General features: G+C 37.8%; 1 protein-coding gene across 1 annotated transcript in view; it reads left to right on the top strand.

Moving 5' to 3' along the window:
- The window catches only part of col4a4 (collagen, type IV, alpha 4), a 77,948-nt gene extending 52,826 nt beyond the window's left edge, over positions 1-25,122 (top strand). The window contains exons 27-50 of the mRNA XM_051862481.1: positions 271-377; positions 1,450-1,633; positions 2,710-2,778; positions 3,880-3,987; positions 4,202-4,420; positions 4,604-4,765; positions 4,839-5,006; positions 7,208-7,351; positions 7,443-7,550; positions 7,647-7,828; positions 8,061-8,124; positions 8,537-8,611; positions 11,533-11,640; positions 12,055-12,162; positions 12,293-12,364; positions 12,461-12,589; positions 15,146-15,253; positions 15,449-15,604; positions 17,891-17,998; positions 18,090-18,233; positions 19,926-20,042; positions 20,251-20,439; positions 20,589-20,872; positions 22,559-25,122. Of these exons, the coding sequence (XP_051718441.1) occupies positions 271-377; positions 1,450-1,633; positions 2,710-2,778; positions 3,880-3,987; positions 4,202-4,420; positions 4,604-4,765; positions 4,839-5,006; positions 7,208-7,351; positions 7,443-7,550; positions 7,647-7,828; positions 8,061-8,124; positions 8,537-8,611; positions 11,533-11,640; positions 12,055-12,162; positions 12,293-12,364; positions 12,461-12,589; positions 15,146-15,253; positions 15,449-15,604; positions 17,891-17,998; positions 18,090-18,233; positions 19,926-20,042; positions 20,251-20,439; positions 20,589-20,872; positions 22,559-22,828 (3,383 nt within the window). The 3' untranslated portion in view covers positions 22,829-25,122. The remainder of the gene's footprint in view (positions 1-270; positions 378-1,449; positions 1,634-2,709; positions 2,779-3,879; positions 3,988-4,201; positions 4,421-4,603; positions 4,766-4,838; positions 5,007-7,207; positions 7,352-7,442; positions 7,551-7,646; positions 7,829-8,060; positions 8,125-8,536; positions 8,612-11,532; positions 11,641-12,054; positions 12,163-12,292; positions 12,365-12,460; positions 12,590-15,145; positions 15,254-15,448; positions 15,605-17,890; positions 17,999-18,089; positions 18,234-19,925; positions 20,043-20,250; positions 20,440-20,588; positions 20,873-22,558) is intronic.
- Positions 25,123-25,717: the final 595 nt, after the last annotated feature.

The following is a 25,717-nucleotide window of genomic DNA, read 5'->3' as shown; positions in this document are numbered from 1 at the left end:
TTTATAGATTATTGTTAGATACTTTAAACATTATAAGACTAACCCAAAATGGTGTAACAACAAAGGATATTTTCTATAGTATAATAAAGCATGTTTGATAGTAGAATTGCAGTGCAATTTTTTTGATCCCTAAGCATTACGCCAGACTTTTGACAGAGGTTTTATATTTATTCTGATAAAGTTATCTATCAAATCTCTCATCTTAATTTTACGTGCAAACTGACGTTCAATTATCAGTAATTGTAATGGAATTTTTGTATTATGTTAAAGGGGTGAAAGGTGACAAAGGATCTCTTGGAGCATATGGAAGGCCAGGGTATAATGGGAAGAAAGGGGCTGATGGAAAGATTGGTGCTCCTGGAGATCCAGGACCTCTGGTACATCATAAACATATATACAATTAATAAAAAAAAGTTTATATATATATCTCACTGCCACTTTATTAGGTATACCTTGCTAGTACCGGGTTCAGGGTTGCTGCAGATTTGTCGGCTGCACATCTATGATGTGAATCTCCTGTTCCACCACACCCCAAAGCTGCTCTAATGGATTGAGATCTGGTGACTGAAGGCCATTTGAGTATAGTGAACTCATTGTCATGTTCAAGAAACCAGTTTGGCATGATTTGAGTTTTGTGACATGGCACGTTATCCATTACATCACCAGCTCTTCTGCAGACCTCGGTTGTAACCAGTGGTTATTTGAGTTACTGTTGCCTTTCTATCAGCTCGAACCAGTCTGGAATCAACAGGGCATTTTCATCCACAGAACTGCCGCTCACAGGATATTTTCTCTTTTTCGGACCATTCTCTGTAAACCCTAGAGATGGTTGTGCATGAAAATACCAGTAGATCAGCAGGTTCTAAAATACTAAGACCTTTCCCGTCAGGTACCAACAACCATTCAAAGTCACTTAAATCACCTTTCTTCCCCTTCTGATGCTCAGTTTGAACTTTACCAGATCATCTTGATCATGTCTACATGCCTAAATACATTGAGTTGCTGCCATATGATTGGCTGATTAGATATTTGCATTAACAAGAACTGGGGTACCTAATAAAGTGGCTGGCGAGTGTGTATGTGTATATGTGTGTGTGTGTCTGTGTGTGTATGTACTATATGTGTGTATGTATATATGTATATATATGTGTGTGTGTGTGTATATATATATATATATATATATATATATATATATATGTATGTATGTATGTATGTGTGTGTGTGTGTAAATTAATATGTAACTTAGTATTAACATTAACACAGAAGGACTTATGGTACCATCTAGTGGCTGACCTATGTATTGGTTAACATTAAAACCTTATAACACATAATGTCATGTGATTGGACAGTTCATTACTGAACCTTTTCTTTACATGAATTTTGGATTATTTTTTATTTTCAATCTCTTTTTCTTTTTAAAAACCTTTTTTTCTCTCTGTCTCTTCCCAGGGAGATGATCTTGCTGGACTGCCAGGTGACAGGGGGTGTCAAGGAGCTGTTGGTACGAAAGGCTTCAGAGGTCCAACTGGTCCTCCTGGACCATGTATGATGGGGTCAATTGGGCAACGAGGGCAACAAGGGGACCCTGGACCTCAAGGCCATACAGGGCCCCCTGGTCCTAAAGGGGTTCAAGGTATATTTTATATGACAAATTGGTATCAAGCCAGTATTCCAGCTATATATAGTAAATACTATTTACTATTGTTAACTTCCATAATGTTAGTATTGAAGAAGTAAAAACTGTTAAAGGGTTAGTTCACCCAAAAAAGAACATTATGTCTTTAATTACTCACCCTCATGTTGTTCCACACCCGTAAGACCTTCGTTCATCTTCAGTACACAAATTAAGATCTTTTTGATGAAATCCGAGAGGTATATGATTCATCCATAGACAGCAATTTAACCACCACTTTCAAAGTCCAGAAAGGTACTAAATACATTGTTAAAATAGTCCATGGGACTACAGTGGTTCAACCTTAACTTTATGAAGCGACGAGAATACTTTTTGTGCGCAAAAACAAAACAAAAATAACAACTTTATTCAACAATATCTTCTCTTCTGTGTCATTCTCATACGCTGCTTACATTTAATGAATGATTAATGACAGAATTTTCATTTTTAGGTGAACTAACCCTTTAATGATGAGTAATATGCAGTACCATTCAAAAGTTTGGCATCAGTACAGTTTAATTAATTTTATTCAGCAAGGTTGCATTAAATTAATCAAGCGTGACAGTCAAGACTTCTACATTATTACAAAAGATTTCTATTTCAAGTAAATGCTGTTCTTTTGAACATTCTATTGCTCAAAGAATCCTGAAAAAAGTGTCATTTCCACAGAATATTAAGCAGCACAACAGTTTTTACCATTGATAATAAAAAGAAATGTTTCTTGAGCACCAAATCATCATATTGTTTGACAATGATTTCTGAAGGATCATGTGACACTGAAGACTGGAGTAATGATGCTGAAAATTCAACTTTGCCATCACAGGAATAAATACATTTTAAACTGTTTGAATTGTAATAATATTTCACAATATTACTGTTTTTGTTGTATTTTCAATCAAATAAATACATCCTTGGTTTACCTTAAGACAATTATTTCAGAAGCGTTAAAAATTCGTACTGACCACAAATGAACAATGGTGTAAGTAGAGTATGGTCATTTGTAAAGCACACATCTTGACTGTTGATTTTCTTGGTAGGTGACACAATGCCCTGTGGGCCTGGTATACCTGGAGCTCCTGGTTGCAAAGGAATGCCTGGATGTATAGGTAACGTACATTAAAAGTAGGGATGCTTGGAAATTATCAGCCATAAATGGCATTTTCGTTTTTTGACTGAAAGAGAAAAACGGATGGAAATATGAGCCGAAAATATATGCCGCTCCGCCTTTCAGTGTTCAGCTCTCAGGTTTCACTCTCGATCTAGCTCCACTCTGTATTTTTGTCTATGCTCAGCTCAGATGCTCACTGCCCATAGCCATGCAGGGCAGCACTGGTAAAATGACACTACCCTCTCGTTCACTGATCCGCTCCCCACTACGCTCTGCTCACATGCTCTGATAATAATAGCTTTGTAGGACATTACATTATTTGGATAATTGGTCAAATAAATGGTCAAATAAATCTGTTAAATCTGATTCTGTTACATAGAACTGAATAAAGAATAATATATTGATATTTAATATTAATGTATTTTCTGACCAATTTTAGTGTGTTACTAAAAATTGAAACTAAAAAGTGTGGTTATTTTATCGGTTTGTATTTTTTAAATTCAGTATCATTAAAATTATTGAATTTCATTAAAAAAAGTTTAATATTAATACAATTATACAAAAAAAAAAGGCTAATTTAAAATAAGCAGAAAAATTTGCATTAAAATACTGTAGTTTAAAAAGCATTTTCGGTTTCAGTTTTTTAGCCAAGTGCATCCAGTATTTTCGGTTTCTGTTTCCACCCAAAATTTTCATTTCGGTACATCCCTAATTAAGAGTTTCTAAAAGACTGTGACACGGGGATGGTTGGAAAAAAAAAGAATACAAGTGAATGAATAACAATATTGTACCTTAAAAGTGTAGATTTAATTCTGGAGCTGAGATTCAGGCAATCGTTCTGTCATAATGTTAATACAGAATTTAAATGTATTAATTAATTACTCAGACTTAATGATGTACAGTAGTTATTGGATGTTGTGTTGTAAAATGTTTTGGACTAATTAAGTTAGTCTGTTTTGTGACTATTGCAGTATAATTAAAATGCAAATGTATGAATCGAAAGAGGCTCAATTCATAAATTATAAATTTTGCGGCACTGATGTCTGTGATTACTGATCAGACGCAGATTATGGCCAAAACCTTAATCCTTTCCTTCCAGGTAAGAAAGGTACACTTGGAAATCCAGGATGCATAGGACAAGTTGGACCAGATGGTCTGAAGGGAGAGAACGGAGACCCTGGCGATTGTGGGATTTGTGGACTGAAAGGTAGAGATTATAGCAATTTAAGAGCTAAAGTCACATGTTTGAGGTTTTTGTGCAACTTTATGTTTATTTGTAAAACTTTGAATAAACCCTCTTTGATTCTATTCAACATGCATGTATTAATTATTCTATATCTGCATGATATATCCAGAGTATAGGTTTGACTAGAACGCATTCATTATAAAAGTATTTAAGATCTCTGCCATATCATCCGCAGGTCCAGATGGATGTTTAGGAGATCCAGGTGACACTGGCCCTGATGGCAACAGTATCAACGGCTCACCTGGCGTACCTGGATGTCGTGGACCCCAGGGTCTGAAGGGGTCTTCGGGAGACTGTGTTATCGGGGCTCCAGGACCGATGGGGCCCTGTGGGGTTCAGGGATGTCAGGGGCCTAAAGGTGTACCTGGACCATGTGGGCCAATTGGATTGCAAGGTACTGCAAAAACATTGAGTTAAATAACATCTGGCTAACACCAATATGATATAAAGAGAAAAAAATTATTTTATGATGACTGTTTTGAAGATATAAAGATATTTGCACAGTCTAGTCATGAGTTAAGAAAAGTCAAGTCCATTAACTAATAATATAGTCAATATTAAATGACTTTTTCTGCAGGTACATCTGGTGTTCCTGGACTTCCTGGAAGAAAAGGGGAAAAAGGAGAAGATGGTACACCAGGAGCACCTGGTTGTCCAGGTGGAAGACCGGAACAATGTGATAAAGGACAAGCTGGTCCACCTGGCAACACAGGACCACCAGGCTTTATTGGACCGAGAGGTGAGTAGAGACCACTGTATCAACAGAAGCTTGTTGAGATTGTTCTGATGATAATGTCACTTTCCTGTGTTAGGCAAACCTGGAGAGAAAGGATCACTTGGGGAGCAGGGACCTCCAGGCGTTGGAGCTAAAGGATGCCCTGGAAAGCCTGGTGTCCCTGGCATTCAAGGATGCACGGGCCTTCAGGGACCTTCAGGACTCAACGGAGACAGTGGAAATCCTGGATGTACTGGACCGAAGGGTAAAAAAGAGTCACAGGATTTGATGTGCTTTGGGGAGTTTATTCAATGAATGTACTCTGTTATGTGACATTATTTAAATAAATGCCTAACTTTATTTTGCAACATTTTGGTTGACTAAAACATAATTTACAGTTAACTATCAATGCTAGTTTTATCTATACTACCATATGGTAAGATTTTTAAAGGTGCCCTAGAATTTAATACTGAATTTACCTTGGCATAGTTGAATAATTAGAGTTCTGTACATGGAAATGACATACAGTGAGTCTCAAACACCATTGTTTCCTCCTTATGTAAAACTTGTGCGTGAAAAACAGCACGGAAAAACAGGCGAATCTCAACATAACACCGACTGTGACACAACAGTCGGGATTATTAATATGTACGCCCCCAATTTTTGCATATGCCAGCCCATGTTCTAAGCATTAGACAAGCAGTATTAACGTCTGGAGCTGCACAGCTGAATCATCAGAAGTTCTGCAGGTATTGTGAAGCATGCAAGGACAATAGCGAAAATGGCAGATGGATCGATAATAACTGTTCATGATATCATGATGTATTTAGTCATATTTGTAAATTTTCTTTCTAAATGTTTCATTAGCATGTTGCTAATGTACTGTTAAATGTGGTTAAAGTTACCATTGTTTCTTACTGTATTCACGGAGACCAGAGCCATGTTGTTATTTTCATTTTTAAACGCTTGCAGTCTGTATAATTCATAAACGCATCTTCATTCTTTATAAATCTCTCCAACAGTGTAGCTTTAGCCCCGTTAGCCACGCAGCATAGGCTACTATCAAACTCATTCAGAATCAAATGTAAACATCCACAAAATACTTACGTGATCTGATATGCTGCATCACGAACAGTTTTGAGAGTTATATTTGCTGTGTGAACAACTTCTGTAGTATTTATGCAATGTATTATCAAGTCGCGAGCTTGGGGGCAGGGAGCACGAGCATTTAAAGGTGGACACACACAAATCAGAGCATTTTTAATCCCACCCCAAAACAGGCAATTAAAACATGGTATAATAAAAAAATCTATGTGGTATTTTGAGCTGAAACTTCACAGACACATTCTGGGGACACTTTAGACTTATATTACATCTTGTTAAATATAGATACAAAAACCTTTAAAATGTTTTTGTAAGAAGTCTCTTATGCTCAGCAAGGTTGCATTTATTTGATCAAAAATACAGTAATATTGTGAAATAATTATTATTACAATTTAAAATAACTCAATATATTTTAAAGGTGCATTGTGTAAAATTTGGGAGGATCTATTGACAGAAATGCAATATACATAACTATGTTTTCAGTGGTGCATAAGGATCTTACATAATGAACCAATATGTTTTTATTACCTTAGAATGAGCCATTTCTATCTCATACACCGTGGATCCCCCCTCCATGTCAAGTCGCCATTTTGCGCCAGCATGTTTCTACAGAAGCCCTAAACGGACATACACTCTACAGAGCGCGTTTCATCACTATGTTGTTCTTCTTCTAAATCGTTTGTGTTTTTAGAGGTAACGTTAGTTTGCATCATCACTACGTTGAATATGCACGAAGAAGAAGAAGTAGTAGTAGTAGTCGACGTCAGGCTATCATCTCTGCTGTTTCAGACGACGACATCTTTGTCTTGTGTCGGCCAGACGGGTGCGAGGGGTGTGCGCCGTTAGTTGCAGTTCGCAACCTCACCGCTAGATGCCACTAATATTACACATTGCACCTTTAAAATGTAATTTATTCCTGTGATGCAAAGCTGAATTTTCAGCATCATTACTCAAGTCTTCAGTGTCACATGATCCTTCAGAAATCATTCTGATATGCTGTGTTGCTCAGAAAACATTTATTATTACTATTGATGAATAGAAATTACAAATGAATTGCATTTATTTAAAATTAAAATCTTTTGTGACATTATTGTCACTTTTGATCAATTTGATGCAATCTTGTCAAATAAAAGTATTAATATATTTTTAAAAAAAGTCTTGCTGACCCCAGACTTTTGAACGGTAGTGTATTACATTTATGTAGACAGCTTCAACACTGAAATGTTTTATTCATTTCTTTGTAAGGTGTTAAAGTATATCAAATTTCCTTTTAAATGTGTATGCTTTTGATATTTAGAGTTAAAAAACAAAGAAGCTGTCAGTGATTGTCACATGATTCTCATCTGTCATATTGCATCTCAGGTTTGCCTGGATTTCCTGGTCAAGATGGATGTCCTGGCAACACAGGGCAAACGGGCCCTATAGGGTGTCTTGGACCAAAAGGCCTTAGGGGTCTCAATGGATGTCCAGGTTTCCCAGGGGTAAATGGAACCAAGGGCCAGAAAGGTACTTCAAAACAGTGTGAAATACCGTATTGTCGTGCTTTAGGTCAGGTCTAATGTGATGATGGCAGTTAAAGGCATCAAATTTTTTACAGGATGCCGTGGGCCTCCTGGACCTCCAGGAGACATGATTTCCGTGCAGGTCAAAGGCCAGGTAGGGCCACCTGGACCTCATGGGGAGAATGGTTTCTGTGGAGAAAGGGGTAAATCTGTAACAGATACTCAAACCATCTGTTGGTTTCTAACTTTGATAGAAAAGACTTTCAGCGATCATGTGGTTTCTACTTCTTAATTCTCAGGTAATAAGGGTGATCCAGGTCTGCCTGGACAGCCAGGGTATCCAGGACTTAATGGACCTCCTGGCTTTGAAAGTGGCTGTCGTGGACCACCAGGCATTCCTGGGCTGTGCGGCGAGCCTGGCGAACGTGGCCAACCTGGACCAAGGGGAATTGATGGATTCCCAGGGGAATGTGGTGATCCAGTGAGTGGATGGTCTTTTTTATATGAATCTTATTGTTTAATTCTTGCCAAATTATTGGAGTATTGTTGGTTTGATTGTCTTAGCATTTTTTACAGACTTATGTACATAGTATACAGGGATGTACATAAACAGGGTCAGATATAGATTATATGGATTAAAATCTTGTGTAACAAGTCTGGTCTATATGGTCTGTGACCATATAGAAATTAGTCATTAACACGTTTCTTTGTAGGGTGATCCTGGATTGACTGGTTTGGCAGGAATCCCTGGTTTCCCTGGGTTTGATGGTCCTAAAGGTAAAATACAATGCTTGAAACCTTGCATACTCAAACCAACGCTCAAACCATTACTCCAGTCTTCAGTGTCACATGATCCTTCAGAAATCATTCTAACATGCCAATTTGATGCTCAGCAAACATTTCTTATTATAATCAATGTTAAAAACAGTTGTGCTGCTTAATAGTAGAACTTTTTCATCAGGATTCTTTGATTAAAAAGTTAAAGAACAGCATTTATTTTACAATAGAATTCTTTAACAAAATAAAAACTGTCAGTTTTGATCAAATAAATGCATTGTTGGTGAATAAAAGTATTAATTTCAGTACAAAAAATTGTATTGTACACAATCAGTATATATTCATTCTGCACATTTTATGTCTCATGTGAAATGACATCTATTGCAAAACGTCCTTGTACTGTCTTGAATAGGTGAAAAAGGTGAATCTATTGGTGAGCCAGGAAGAACGGGTGAGAGAGGGTCATGTGGAGAAAAAGGCGCATCAGGTATGTCTATGTATACAGTATCTCACAGAAGTGAGTACACCCCTCACATTCTTGTAAATATTTTATTATATCTTTTATATGTCTATATATACAGTATCTCACAGAAGTGAGTACACCCCTCACATTTTTGTAAATATTTTATTATATCTTTTCATGTGACAACACTGTTACACAAGCTGTACACTCATTACTTTACATTGTAGCAAAGTGTCATTTCTTCAGTGTAAATTTGCTGTCCCCTCAAAATAACTCAACAGACAGCCATTAATGTCTAAACTGCTGGCCACAAAAGTGAGTACACCCCTAAGTGAAAATGTCCAAATTGGGCCCAATTAGCCATTTTCTCTCCCTGGTGTCATGTGACTCGTTAGTGTTACAAGGTCTCAGGTGTGAATGGGGAGCAGGTTTGTTAAATTTGGTGTTATCGCTCTCACTCTCTCATACTGGTCACTGGAAGTTCAACATGGCACCTCATGGCAAAGAACTCTCTGAGGATCTGAAAAAAAGAATTGTTGCTCTACATAAAGATGGCGTAGGCCAGTGGTCGGCAATAGACGGCCCGCGGGCCAAAACTGGCCTGCCAGCAATAATGTCTGGTCCGCGCCCGCAGCCAGATTATTTTGATAGCGGCTGGTTCTGAAATAGATCTGTCTGGAGAGCGCAGTTCATGGTTGCATAACAACGACAGACGCCACGGGAGCACAAGCGCTTTGGAAAGGAAAGAGGCGCGTCCGCGCTTTCCACGCGTTTTTAGACGCGACATGTTAAGGGCCTCTAATATTATCTTCTTTGCAAACAGCGACAACTTCGTTGCAGATAAGACACCGGGCTTTGCATTCACAAAACCAGGTAGGATGAACACATAGTTGTCTTTCCATTCTTCTTTGTATGCCCTATATTTCTCTGACAACTTTCCTCTTTGGACTCTTTGATACTGCCATTTTCTCTCATCAGCTAGCTTAAATGTTAACATCACTCTGCACACAACGTAATAGCGTACCTCCAGCACGCAAACAATTAAAAAAAATGGAGTTTATTACGTGAGGATGCCAAGGAATAATTCTGAGTGTAAAAGTAGGCTACGTCGAATAATTATTACAATAAGTCAGACTCCATTGTGTAACAAGCAAATTAAAATGATACTCATTTATTATTCACAATATGGAAATAAAACATAGTTCGTTATGAGCATGACTCAAATATGCCATTAATGGGCTTATTCAAGTCCTCTTTTATTTTTATTTTTTTGTTATTTTTATCCATTCCGCATCTCCCACATATGTGTGTTTTAGCAAGGCGGTCTGTGTTGCAAGTTGGTGAATGAAGATACTTGCCAGGTTACGTGTCACTACTCTGCTTTATTAATTTATCCAGTGTAAAACCCGGACACCGCCACACAAATGTGGCTTTTTGTTAATGACTGTCCTACTACAGGATTTAACACAGAGTAACAGCTCACTACCAGACACTGTAACCGTCTGTCACAGGCAATTCTAGTTGCATTTTTCATCAATTAGCCTAATTTCTTAAATTATCCTTTGACTATATTCTGGCCTGCCATCTAGTGGCAAATCTTTTTTGGCCCGATGCCAAATTTAATTGCCGACCTCTGGTCTAGGCTATAAGAAGATTGCCAAGACCCTGCAGCTGCAGCACGGTGGCCAAGACCATACAGCGGTTTAACAGGACAGGTTCCACTCAGAACAGGCCCCGCAATGGTCGACCAAAGAAGTTGAGTGCACATGCTCAGCGTCATATCCAGAGGTTGTGTTTGGGAAATAGACGCATGAGTGCTGCCAGCATTGCTGCAGAGGTTGAATGGGTGGGGGGTCAGCCCGTCAGTGCTCAGACCATACGCCGCACACTGCATCAGTTCATTGGTCTGCATGGCCAGAAGGTCAACCCAGAAGGAAGCCTCTTCTAAAGATGATGCACAAGAAAGCCCACAAACAGTTTGCTGAAGACAAGCAGACTAAGGACATGGATTACTGGAACCATGTCCTGTGGTCTGATGAGACCAAGATAAACTTATTTGGTTCAGATGGTGTCAAGCGTGTGTGGCGGCAACCAGGTGAGGAGTACAAAGACAAGTGTGTCTTGCCTACAGTCAAGCATGGTGGTGGGAGTGTCATTGTCTGGGGCTGCATGAGTGCTGCCGGCACTGGGGAGCTACAGTTCATTAAGGGAACCATGAATGCCAACATGTACTGTGACATACTGAAGCAGAGCATGATCCCCTCCCTTCAGAGACTGGGCCGCAGGGCAGTATTCCAACATGATAATGACCCCAAACACCTCCAAGATGACCACTGCCTTGCTAAAGAAGCTGAGGGTACCTAAACCCTATTGAGCATCTGTGGGGCATCCTCAAACGGAAGGTGGAGGAGCACAAGGTCTCTAACATCCACCAGCTCCGTGATGTCGTCATGGAGGAGTGGAAGAGGACTCCAGTGGCAACCTGTGAAGCTCTGGTGAACTCCATGCCCAAGAGGGTTAAGGCAGTGCTGGAAAATAATGGTGGCCACACAAAAAATTGACACTTTGGGCCCAATTTGGACATTTTCACTTAGGGGTGTACTCACTTTTGTGGCCAGCGGTTTAGACATTAATAGCTGTGTGTTGAGTTATTTTGAGGGGACAGCAAATTTACACTGTTATACAAGCTGTACACTCACTACTTTACATTGTAGCAAAGTGTCATTTCTTCAGTGTTGTCACATGAAAAGATATAATAAAATATTTACAAAAATGTGAGGGGTGTAATCACTTCTGTGAGATACTGTATGTATATATAATATGTATATATAATATATTATATAAAATGAACCCTTCTTGTAATGTAAAATAAATTTCTACAATACAGAAATGCATTGAAAAAAAATAGTTCTGAGCTATAGAAACATCTCTTTTCTCCCCAATAGCTCCCCCCGGTGACAAAGGAGACTGCGGTGACCCTGGCCCACGAGGGCCAAATGGAAACTGTGGTCCACCAGGCCCACCTGGAGACAATGGTCCTTGTGGACCTCGTGGTAAAATACCCATTGTTAAACGGATAGATCTGGCTCTAAAATAGTGGATACATGTGCAGTTGTGACTAGGGATGTCACATTGAGGAAATTTTCGAATAAACTTGCGACAACACGGGTGTTACGGACAGTCATTTCTCCTTACATTATAATGTAATGAGTCATTTCTCATCACATTATAAGTGAAATCGGACTCCTGCTGACTATGCTGCAACTATGCAGCTTGTGCTATCTGGAGCAGACGCTTTTAGTTTATAGTTGTAGAGTCCGTTGTCCAACTGGCCAAACACCTTGTCACACCGGTAATAATGACTACTGCAGCAAGCCGATTTTTGGCCGCACATCATCTCAATTCCATAGTAATGCACCATATTAAGTTTTGCTATGTTCTCAAATAATGTCCTTTCTGCTTTACAGGAGTGGTTGGGCCCCCCGGTCCGTGTGGAAGACATGGTCCAGAGGGTCCAGAGGGGCCTCCAGGTCCACCAGGCCCTAAAGGAAACCCTGGATGCCCTGGCCTTAGAGGTTTGAAAACTTATGCTATGTACAAACAAACTGATGCTGCCATTAATTGTAAAACTAGAACAATCATGTATACATTTTAAACTTGATTTTTAAACTTGACTTTTTTTGATAATTAATTTATCACTTGCAGGACCTCAAGGGATGCAAGGGATCCATGGACTAGATGGCCTGAAGGGTGACAAGGGTGAGATTGGATCTCGAGGTGAGATACATGTACAGTCTTTTGTGCTGTTTTGTTTGTTTTGTTATTGCCTGCTTTACATCGCTCTCACTCCCTGTCTGTTTTGTTGTGCTTTAGGGCTGGGTTTAATAGGTGAGAGAGGTAATCCAGGACCATGCGGAGACAAGGGTGATCCAGGAGACCCAGGGTTATGTGGCCAATCACAAAATGGTGTTCAAGGTCCAAATGGACCACCAGGCTGTCGAGGTAAAGGACTCATAATCCAATTCAACGTATTATTTTTGACTTTAGGATTGTACACTATTCGGACTTGATCAAACATGACAGTAAAGACATTTATGATGTAACAAAAGATTTGTTCTTCAAATAAATATTGTTCTTATGAACTTTCTATTCATAAAATAATCCTGAAAAAATGCATCACGTTTTCCAGAAAAATATTAAGCAGCACATCCGTTTTCAGCACTCTTAATAATAATAAGTGTTTCTTGAGCAGCAAATCAGCATATTATGTAATCAGCATATTTTCCAGTGACACTGGAAAATGGAGTAATGATGCTGAAAATTCAGCTTTGATCACAGGAATAAATTACTTTTTAAAATACATTCAAATAGAAAACTTATTTTAAATTGTAATAATACATTTAAAAATAATGGTTTTATTGTTTTTTTATGAAATATTTGGGTAACACTTTACAATAAGGTTCAATTTGTTAAAGGGGTCATGACATGAAAAATATGCCTTGATCATTTGACATATAAGAGGTTTAAAATGGTTTAAAACGTCCTGCAAGTTTCATAGCTTACAGGGTTAGTTCACCCAAAAATGTTAATCATGTCATTAATTACTCACTCTCATGACGTTCCACACCCGTAAGACCTTCGTTCATCTTCTGAACGCAAATTAAGATATTTTTGATGAAATCCGATGGCTCAGTGAGGCCTACATTTCCAGCAAGATAATTAACACTTTCAGATGCCCAGAAAGGTACTAAAGACTTAAATCAGTTCATGTGACTACAGTGGTTCAACCTTAATAATATAAAGCGACGAGAATACTTTTTGTGTGCCCAAAAAACAAAATAACGACTTTTCAACAATATCTAGTGATGGGTGATTTCAAAACACTGCTTCATGAAGCTTTGAGCTTTACAAATCTTTTGTTTCGAATCAGTGGTTCGGATCGCCTATCAAACTGCCAAAGTCATATGAGCTATTGAAATTTCGAAACACTTATGATGTAACAAAGCCTCGTTTTCTGAAATCACGTGACTTTGGCTCTCCGAACCATTAATTTGAAACAAAAGATTCGTAAAGCTTCGAAGTTTCATGAAGCAGTGTTTTGAAATCAGCCATCACTAGATATTGTTGAATAAAGTCGTTATTTTGTTTTTTTTGGCACACAAAAAGTATTCTCGTCGCTTGAAAACATTAAGGTTGAACCACTGTAGTCACATGAACTGTTTTAAATATGTCTTTAGTAGCTTTCTGGACATCTGAAAGTGTTAATTATCTGGCAATAGAGGCTGCACTGAGCCATCGGATTTCATCAAAAATATCTTAATTTGTGCTCCGAAGATGAACGAAGGTCTTACAGGTGTGGAACGACATGAGGGTGAGTAATTAATGACAGAATTTTAATTTTTGGGTGAACTAACACTTAAAAAGATTTCATAGCTTCCTCATTATAAACAAAGCATTTATTTAATCAAGCTCCAAAAATGGCTCATTTTGACGCCACACGGTCAAATTAATTTTGCATATGACTGCCTTTAGAGCAAGATATTGTCCAATAGTTTTGCATCATCGCACCATAGGCCCCGCCCACTGGTGTTCAGTCACTTAATGGCTGACATTTGCCCTACACTGAATTTGGGTGTCATGTCAAAAGTAAATATAGAACCCAGTATAAAAACTAGCTATGTTTCCATTCGCCAATTTTTATGTGCATTTTGGGATAACGCATAAAAAACTGTAGATGGAAATGGCAAGATGCACATAAATTTTAAAAATGTGCATAAAAAACGTATGCGTTCAGTTGAGTCAAAACATTTTTTATCCAATAATAAAACATGCTATGATGGAAACACATTTACCGAATCAAAATAACTCGATGCGCATCAAAAAAAAAAGTCATGTGACTTTGCGATGGGATGTCATTACTAGACAAGTGGTTCGGTCAAGGTCAATGGTATCAAACAGCAGGCATCCACCTCCAAAACCAAGATAACATGAACACATTTATTGCATTTCGTCTGTCCTCTGACTCGCAAATAATTTATTATTAGCTATACGAAAATTATTATATAAAGTGGCTTCTCCTTTTGCAGCAACGTCCATTTTTCTTAGTGCTATATTTAGCACCAGTTTATCAGGAAGTGACGATTTTTTTCCTCTTTGACTCACTGGATGGAAACGCTGCTTTATTCACAAATGTTTTATGCGAAATTTCAAATGTTTGCATAAATTAACACTGGATAAAGTATGCAAGTGTACAGCTTTTGACATACTCCACGCACTTGAGTCTTCCGACAACAGGACAAATGGAAGAGTGAAAGGAAGCGTAAAGGAACGTTTGCTTTGACGGCCTGTTTAAACAGATCATTTGCTCATTTCTGTAGAGACTTTAGAAGGATACCAGTGTCAGGAACAAGTGGATGTTTGTTTTTAATAGCGTCATGGATCGTGTCTGAGGATGTTATGCTTGTTAAGAGAATTTGACTGCAGATTGTTTTTCACTTATTACACTGTTCTTGATGTACTTTAATCTTCACTGTTGTTTCTTTCTCCTTTTTTGAATAGGGGACCCTGGTCCAATGGGTCCTCCAGGATTTCGTGGTGAAGAATGTAAGATTCTTAAACCTGGACCTTGTGGACAACAGGGTTACTGTGGGCCAGATGGACCTCCAGGTGTGTGTGGTCATTTAAAGAAGAGTTTTCTTTACATTTTTTTAGGATGTCAATCCTGGCGTGGCACAATTGATGCATGCAAATAAGATCTGAGAGCCACAATACCACAAATCAGTCTGTATTGTCCATATGTAGACTATGTGTTTATGTATAAGATTATGTATTATGTGCGTGGTCTGTGTTTTGCTGTTCCAGGGCCCATGGGAGAGATAGGAGAGCCAGGTAATGTCTTCACAGTGTGTGGTGATTTTGGTTGCCCAGGTGATCCTGGATCACCAGGATGTAAAGGAGAAAAAGGATGCAGTGGGCCCAACGGCCTGCCAGGGTGTCCGGGCCAAGAAGGTGCAAAAGGTAAAAGAAACTGCTTTCATTAAAAAGTGTGCATTAAGTGTCTAAAATGTGCCACTATACATGCACTTTTTGTGAAACTATATGCTTTCCAATAGTTTCGTGATTTAGGTTTTTCTATTATTATTAGGGCGCGAGCACTGATGGTGTGAGGACCCTATTGTAATTGCTTTGTCAATTATTCTTGTCCTCTGAAATGAATCGCATTTTTGAGGGCCTAAACATGCTCAAACTCATGAAACTTTGCACACGCATCAGAAGTGGTGAAAATTGGGTTGGATATAAATTGGGATATGGGTTTCAGAATTAGATGTGGCAAAATGGCTCGATAGCACCACCTACAAAATTTCAATTACGCGCCCTTTATCAGATTAAATCAACATTACATTGGGTCAGTCTAATCTTAAGACCTTAGCGATAATAAATATCAAAGATGTTGAGCGTTCAAAGAATGGCGTGTCCGTGGCGGCCTGACAAAATTCAATGTTTCGCCATGAAACAGGAAGTTGTTGTATCTCAGGCATACAGTGCCCCAAACTTCACATGTTTTATTAGAGTCCTGGCCTGAAGACATCTACATGCCAATATTCAGTTAGTCATAGCACCACCTGCTGGCAACAGTAAATGGCATGCTTTACACTTGTAATTCACTCCCAGAAACACATTTAAATACACTGCACGGCCAAAAAAAAAAAAAAAAAAAGTTGCTGTTTGGATTTTAATAGGCAAATACTTAAGAGTCTATGAATGGATCATTATCACAGTGATTTTTTTTTTTTAGCATGTTATATGTTTGGCAACGGTTCTTTTAACCCTTAAAGATGGAGTTTGTAGCTTTCCATTTCTTAAACAACCATGATGTATCATGGCCATATTCCAGGATGACAATGTCAAGATTCATCAGGCTCAAATTGTGAAAGAATTGTTGGGAGGGAACATGAAGAATCATTTTCACACATGAATTGGCACTGACCTTAACCTAAGTTTTTGGGATGTGCTGGAGGACACTTTACAGAGTGCTCACCTCTTGCATTGTCAATACAAGATCTTGACCAAAAAATTATGCACCTCTCGACGGAAATAAATGTTGTGATGTTATTTCCATCAAGAGGTGCATCAATTTTTGGTCAAGATCTTGTATTGACAATGCAAGAAGTGAGCACTCTGTAAAGTCTACTACAGCACATCCCAAAGACTTTAAATTAAATTAAGGTCTGGAATCAGAGGTGCCAATTCATGTGTGAAAATGATTCTTCATGCTCTCTGAACCATTCTTTCACAATTTTAACCCTGGTGAATCTTGACATTGTCATCCTGGAATATGGCCATGATGTGTCTTCCTACATGGTTGTTTAAGAAATGAAAAGCTACACACTCCATCTTTAAGGGTTAAAAGAACCGTTGCCAAACATATAACATGCTAGAGACATAATAATCACTGTAATAATGATCCATTCATAGATTCTTAAGTATTTGCCTATTAAAATCCAAACAGCGACTTTTTTTTTTTTTTGGCCGGGCAGTGTATGTCATGAAGAACCAAACATGTTAGAAACACGTTAAATCATGCATCACTTGGCTAAGTGCTAATGAGTACGTTTACATGCACGTTCTTAAGCCAATTATGCTTAATAAGCGGACATCGAACGTGGTCATGTAAACGTGGTAACCTGTTTTCTTTTATCGGAGTAAGGTCATAAACAGCTTAAGTATAAACCGGTCGGAACAGGTAGTTTTTTTGTCTCTTACCCTGATTTCACGCAGCATGTAAACGCATTAACCTGCTTTCTGTCGGCTTATTAAAGTGCGCATGTGTGATACGTGACAGAAACGCATTCTTACTGCAGATTTAAACGCATCCAGACAGAGCGAGCGTTTTGCAGGAAAGGAAGAAATATCACAAACGCAGACTCTTTCAAGACCCAGAAAATTGTAAAAATGTGTTCTCAATCTCATCTCTCGTGCAGCAGAAGTAGAAGGTTATTTCAATAAGCTGATATTTGTGAGTTATCATCTTGTGTGCATGTAAACGTGCTCAATGTATGCGATTAACACCACGAAACAGGACATTGCTGTAACTCAAGCATACAATGTCTGTAGCAATGTCCGATGGTAGCAGGAAGTGTGGCACATACAAATGACTGACAAAGTTCTCCTATATTTATATACTTAAATGCATATTGCCCACCATGCTCTGTTTTCCTAAAGCCACGGGGTGGCGGTGGCATGGGTGTGAGGGCCCTTTCATCGCTGCTTGCAGCTTTAAATATTATTATTATTATTGCACAGGTGAAAGAGGACAATGTGGGCCTATGGGCCTTCCGGGACCCTGTGGCCCCATGGGTAATTGTGGACCCCCAGGATCCTGTGGTGAAAAAGGAGAGAAAGGGGACACAGGTCAGTGGAGCCTTCAGATCATCAAGTTGGCCATCTTATAAATCAATACAGTTGAACCCCTTTCAATCTCTCTCTCCCTCTGCATTTGTAGGTCTAAAAGGACAGCCTGGGGATGTAAGAACTACTTATACACCTTGTCCCACTCCTCTTGGGGGCCTTCCTGGTGCTCGTGGTCCACCTGGCCCAGTTGGTGAAAGTGGAAAGGATGGACCTAATGGCAGTGAGGGACTGAAAGGTACAACTCAATTCAACAGCAGGGTGTTTATTTGTAAGAAGGATTCATAAGAGAATGAAGTACCTCCTATTCTTGGCAGTGTTGTTATTGTTAAGTTAAACTACACTGTGATCTCCATCTCATTAAATTATATTCTCCTGGAGAGAGAGATGGCCTTGAGCCCCCAACCTGTCAGCCAATAGATAAAAGTATGGTTTAGGGACCAGCTGTCCTGTATTTTTATTTGCTTTGTCCCACATCCTGCATTTCAATTATGTCTGTTATTTCTTTTCTTCCCTGAAATTACAATACCGTTTAAAAATCCATTTGCACAGCCATCATGTTCTAGCTAGAGTGGGGAAAATAACCAACCAGTGCAATCGTAGAGAGGGATTTTTCCACTGATGACGACTGGACGGAGAAACGGAATCAGTGTGGACCTCATCAAAACTCGTTTAATACAGCTATACCAGCCAAGACTTCATCTAGACACATAAGAACTGATCAAACCTGCCAGATTCAACACAAAATACAAATTCAAGATAAACTGAATCCGGTAAAATGCATTTATTGATTGCATGGCCCATCAGCATTAAATTTGTGGCCCGCGTCATGCTCAAATATGAATATATTTTTATTATAATTTGCGTTCAAAATTAGCTTGAATGTTACTTTGGTTTTTACGCGTATACTAAGGTAGTCGTACACTGCGCGTGACACACATTTACGCGCGCAGCACGTTTTTTCTAACCGCAATGGATTTTTAAATGTACTTAGCATGTGCGTTTTGAATAGTTTTTGCACTAATTTAGTTTGTCCACAAGGTGTCAGCACTGAAAAGGGCTGTTGTTTCACAGTCTGACAAGAAACGGAGAAGACGGAACAAAAGTAACAAACACAATATCCGCCCGTCTTGATGAGCACTTGTGAGGAAGTTAAAAGATACCAGCAACTCTATTTTAGAGTATAAAACATTTTTATCGTAACTTTTGGAGCAAAAAAGCGACTCGACAAGAATGAATGTTTCTAGTGCGTATGTGTCAAACACCATGTGTTCGAGCACGCTATCAAATGCGTGAGACTGCGCGTACGTTATAAACAATATATAGTGGTCGATGGTCCTCTTTGCAGCATGAAAAACAAAAGTTTTATTCTTAATGTCAATGTGTTATAAACAGAAAGCAAGCAGAGAGCGCTCCCATTACAGAGCTGTCATCACCATAGACTGTAAAAAAAAAAATTTGGACGTAGTGTCCGTGACGTCACCCGTAGGTTTCTGAAGAGCATTTTTGAAGCCTAAAGTGGGCCGTCGCCATCTTGGCAGCGCGTCACTCCCGGATAACTTAAAATGGGCAAAGAGGCGGGACGTGGTTGGAACTGAGGTGCCTGGTTGCTGAAACCATGCCCGCCTAGCTCGTGACCAAGTTAGCTCAGGCTAAGGAGCTATCTATCTATCTTAGATACTATGTAAAATATTACTAAAGATAACAAATTATATCATTAGAAAGTTCTAAAGGTTTACTGTCAATCTACGGTGTCTGTTTTACGATATAGATGCTCCAGCAACAGTAATATTGTAATTGTGTTGAGCCCGCATCCAAAGTATAACTTTTCAAACTAGTGCACAAAATCACGTCTACGCCCTGCAACAGAGCAATAACCAGGTGGTCACCTTAGAGAGTTTATCTGTGATTTTTTTTTTTTTCTGCTCAGGTATAAAGGGATCAAAAGGAGATGATGGGTCCCCTGGACCTCTTGGGCCAGTAGGACCAGACGGACCATTAGGATATCGTGGAGATGAAGGTGAAAGAGGACCGAAAGGCTCTCAGGGTATGTTAGTGTGTACTGTTAACAACTTACTGTGTTTACTGACTCAACTAGGCCTGGCACTGTTGTATCTTCTTCCCTCCTTCTAGCCAATCATTCATCCACTGCATTTACATTCATTCATTTAGCGGATGTTTATATCCAGAGCGACTCACAGCGACCCATTCATCAATTCAACCATTTGTCCATCCTTTCACTTTTTCTATGTCAGGACCCCCAGGACCACGTGGTGATAAGGGGCCTCCTGGAATGAATGAGAGGTTTTCCTCGGGTTTCCTTTTGGTGAAGCACAGTCAGTCTGACATTGTGCCCACTTGTCCCCTGGGCCTAACGCAGTTGTGGATCGGCTACAGCCTGCTATATCTGGAGGGTCAGGAGAGAGCACACACACAAGACCTGGGTATGTGGCTAATACACACATTCACACTCAAAACGCTTTTTTATTTTTATTTCAAGCAACAAAAAGATTTTTTTATGGTTTTAGTTTATAAAAACCCTGATGACAACACGTATGACATATTCAAACTTATTTTTGTGTGTTTTCACCAGGCCAGGCAGGTTCATGTATACCGATGTTCAGCACCATGCCGTTCTCCTGCTGTAATATGAACTCCTGTGATTATGCCAGCCGCAATGACAAATCCTATTGGCTGTCTACAACCGCCTCAATTCCAATGATGCCTATGAAAGGAATGGAAATTCAGCCACACATCAGCAGGTGTGTGGTGTGTGAGGCTGCATCGCCAACCATTGCTATACACAGTCAAGACAGGTCTACACCATCGTGTCCACCCAATTGGACAAGCCTCTGGACCGGATATTCATTCATTATGGTAAGAGAAGTACAGCTCTCTTCCAAACCCTAGTAAGCTGCCTATCAGAATTTTTTCTTAAATTACCTCATTTTTTTTTTACCTCACCTTTACGTGTAAGGCTATGTCAGAATGCACTGCAACAGTCTCTGACAATATTTTCATCCAAGATGAATAATATAAATTAAATAATGTTTTCAATAAAGTAAATATTTTTTAGTACTAAATAAAATATGTACTTATTTAAACTAGTGTGTGTGTGTGTGTATATTATATATACAGTCAAACCAAAATTTATTCTGACATCTTGAACATTTCATTCATTAATACAGTTTATTCACTATAGTTAAAAAAAATGGTAATAAAATATGACAAGATCTCAGAGTCAAACTGTGTCAGAAAAAATTAATCTTAATTAAGTCAGATAACACTTAAGCAAAACATGGTCAGGTCAAAGTGTCTGAATAATTTTTGGTTCCAAATTTTTATCAATTTTACTGGTAGTCCACTGTATGAAGAATTTTTGGGTATAATATGTCACAGTTTATTTTATTTTGCTATCCTCACTTACATAAATGAACTATAGTGTTCTGCACCCTCTAGAAAAAATATATCAAAAATGTCTGAATAATTTTTGGTTTGACTAATATATATATATATATATATATATATATATATATATATATATATATATATATATATATATTAGTGCTGTCAAACCATTATAATCACATCCAAAATAAAAGTTTGTTCACATAATATATGTGTGTGTACTGTTTAATTATGTATATTTAAATGCACACACAAACATGTATATATTTATGAAATATTTGCATGTATATACTATATAGTCATTTATATAATTTATATTATATATAAATATAAATATTTTATATATAAATATAACAATTTTTTCTTAAATATATACATGCATGTGTGTGTATTTATATACATACAATAATTATACATAGTACACACATATTATGTAAACACAAACTTTTATTTCTCTTTGGATGCGATTAATCGAGATTAATCGTTTGACAGTGTGTGTGTGTGTGTGTATATATATATATATATATATATAATTCCATATTTTAAAAAAATTGTCAAACATGAACCATTTAAATTTGAGCCGATATCTTTTTTTTTTTTTTTTTTGTCAAAAGTTTGGGACCAGCAAGTTTTTTTTTTTTTAATAAATTAATACTTTTATTCAGCAAATACGTAGTAAATTGTTCAAAAGTGACAGTAAAGACATTTATAATGTTACAAAAGATTTTCTCTTTCAAATAAATGTACTTTTGAACTTTCTATTTATCAGATAATCCTGAAAAAATGTATTACGGTTTCCACAAAAATGCAACACAACTGTGTTCAACAGTTGATAATATTAAGTAATATTTCTTCAGCAGCAAATCATCATATCAGAATGATTTCTGAAGGGTCATGTGACACTGAAGACTGGAGTAATGATGCTGAAAATTCAGCTTTACCATCACAGGAATACATTACATTTTAAAGTATATTAAAATAGAAAACAGTTATTTTAAATTATAATAATATTTCACAACATTACTGTTTTACTGTATTTTTTGATCAAATAAATGCAGCCTTTGTGAGCTTCTTACCAGCCCCAAACTTTTGAATGGTAGTGTGTATTTCTTTACATTTCAAATCAATCACATGAACTTCATTTCTGTGTTCCAGTATACAGGAGCAGGGGACGAGGGAGGCGGACAGTCTCTGACATCAACAGGAAGCTGCTTGCAGGACTTCCGCAGTCTGCCGTTCGTGGAGTGCCAAGGTTCGCTTGGCACATGCAAGTATTTTGCCACTATCTACAGTTTCTGGCTGACTAGAGTGGACACACAGGGCTTTAACTCCAATCCTCACAGTACTGTGCTTCAGACCGAAAGGGAGAAGCGCGAGAGCGTCAGCAAATGCAGCGTCTGCATGATGAATGATCCCAACAAATGATACAAGTCATGCATGTTTTCTAAAAAAAAAACAAAAAAACTGCACTGAGAATGCACATCAACAGGTCACTGGAGTGGAAGTGATTGAGATACTTTTGCTCACCTTTTTTTTTTTTGGAGAGGATAAAATGGACACATTTTGTGATCATTTTTGTTGAACTACAGGCTGTGAACTTTTTACTTCATTGGATTTGTTCCCACATATTTCAGCCTAACATGACTTATTTTACGTCTTTACCCAGTACAGTTTGCTTCTTGTTTTTATAGCATTTTGGTGCTAGCAATAACCAAGACCATTTGCACAAATTCCAATATACCAATATTTATGTTCTCCCAGGTTTCTTGTATCAGCAACTATTATGTTTGTGCACATTATCAAACATTATCAGCACAATATTGTAGTGCTAGTATACGTCTATGGTGCCATTTTTTTTTTTTTTTACCATAATGAAGCATGAATACAAAATCTTGACAATGAAACTCATGATCCAGTGAAATCAAACAGGAACGTCTCCTAGCAGCTGTTGCCATCAATAGCTAAATTGATGTTGCCGTCAGTGTAAATGCACCTTTTGACATGAAGGTGCAGTTTTCTCTGTATAGAAATCAACAAATTACTCTAGATGAAATTCTGCTTGGTTTTCTAGACTTGAATTCAAACTAAGCATTTTGTGCAGCATTAAAGTATGGTCACAGTTTGCATTTGTTTGATCAAAAAAATACAGTAAAACAGATTTCATTCCTAAACGATTTCATTCCCAAACACCAGGTATCCACCTGCGAACACAAGATAACATGACAGCGTTCATTGCGTTTCTTCTGCATGCTCTGAGGTGCAAGTCATTTATGATGTATGAAAAACGCTACGGTGGCCTCCACTATAGAGTGCAATAGTCAGGATCCAAAAGTAAAAACTCCATTCATTTTCTCCATAGGGAAATTGATTTTGAACGATAACTTATAAACCTTTGAAGACTGTGAACTATACAGCGTTGTTAATCCATGATATTTACACTGTCAGCCTGCATTATTTCCCCTTATTTTTAAAACAGCAGAATTCCTGATGGAAAAACTACATTACCCATGATGCTGTATAGAAAATTACACCAATCAAGAGTTGGAAAAAGCAACACGTGCCAAGATCTCCCTACGCTTTCAAAATACTGAAATGTTTGTGTATATATGCATATTTTGCAGTAAACTTAAATATATATAATGTTTTTATATATATATAATCAACATTTGTAAATGAGTAATTTTATATTTCTCCACCATTTTTAATTTGATTATAGCAGTGCTTCATGGGATTGTAGTTCTTTCTCTCAGTAAAGCTGTTAAGTTCACAGTCTTGTACCTTTGTCTTTTTGTCTAATTTTCAAAAAACGAATTGCTTCAAATCAACATTTGTAGTGTTGTGATTCACCTCATAGCAGATTGGCTTGTTTCATGGCATATGACTCTTTAAAACCCCTATGGGAAAAATGAAAGGAAAAAATACTTCCGGAACGAGCGCAGCTAAAAAAAAAGGGGACGGGCACTGTTGCACTCTATTGCAGCAACTTCCATTTTTATTACAGATAATTTGCATTCCCAGGAAGTGATGATTTTCTTCTCCTGAACACATGGGATGGAAATGGTAATGGCAATGTTTTATGCCATATTCCAATTAAATATGCAACTTTGGATGTAAACATAGTACTGTATGCGTCTTAGCCTTGCTAATGCTATTCTCTAGAGCTACAAGAACTACAGTAGTCAACATTTAAAGTGGAACAAAACCTTTCATCAAAGTTGTCCTAAAACCTTCTTCTTAGTTCTTAGGACAACTTTGATGAACTTTTTTTAACCCACTTTAAATGTTGACTACTGTAGTTAGCTGTTTTAACCAACATTCTACAGCATGAACCAACAAGCATTTCCCTGTGGCAAAAACTAGCATTATCAGGTCTATATGGCTGTGAATGTGAATGTTTGGAGGATCTTCAAGACTTCAGTCAGTTATTTCACTGTACTCGATACATACACCATTTCTTAAAGTCCCTTCAGGCCACGATGTACATCTGAAATACTGTTTAATGTAGTTAGCCTAAAAATAGTCCTTTACTTTTCATTTCTGTCTCCTTCTGTTCTGCTGTTTGTGAAATGACCATTGCCATTGAACTTCCCACTCATTATTATTGGACACTTGAAAACCTTACCTGCTTAGTTTTTTGTTTGTTTAAAAAAAAAACTTTGAAATATTCCCCTCTCACTGTCTACACTAACTTGAGCCATTAAATGAAACTAACACCTTCAGTATTTTACTGTCCATGTAAGGGGTCCTAAGCAGTTTTTGTTCTGAGCATGATATATTCTTCTGTATGTACATATGATTGCACTGTGGACAGAACAGCTTTGCTTTATATTTTTACTAAATGCCGAGAGTATTTATTTAGCTAGAGATTACTTTGGTGCTATTTTGGATAACAGTGAATGAAACACTTGTTCCCTTTTAAAAAGAAGTGATTATTATTATTGTCTGATTTTGATATTGCTGCAAGCTGGTTAGAAATGCATTTCACTGTGTTTGGAGACATTTTAATGTCTTGAGTACTGTACTGTTACACCTGAGCATGGAGGTACACACAAGGACAACACAAATTGTTAAAACTCTTTCCCAAGAACTTTAGTTTTTATTGTCATTTGCATTTTTAAATTTAACAATCAGGTTCCACTCTTACTGTGTATTAAATGTCTAATAAATTGTGGTATTTGTAATAACATGCAATAATACCTTGGAAAAAAGTATATATAAACTCACCCATCTTAGACACCTAACAAATCTGCATGGGGTTTCACATCACTACATCATGTTTTAAACAGTTAAACTTTTATACGTTATTCTTGAGAC

This window comes from Ctenopharyngodon idella, chromosome 15 (assembly GCF_019924925.1).
Source record: "Ctenopharyngodon idella isolate HZGC_01 chromosome 15, HZGC01, whole genome shotgun sequence".
Lineage (NCBI taxonomy): Eukaryota > Metazoa > Chordata > Actinopteri > Cypriniformes > Xenocyprididae > Ctenopharyngodon > Ctenopharyngodon idella.
This window is presented reverse-complemented; position numbering and strand designations above follow the sequence as displayed.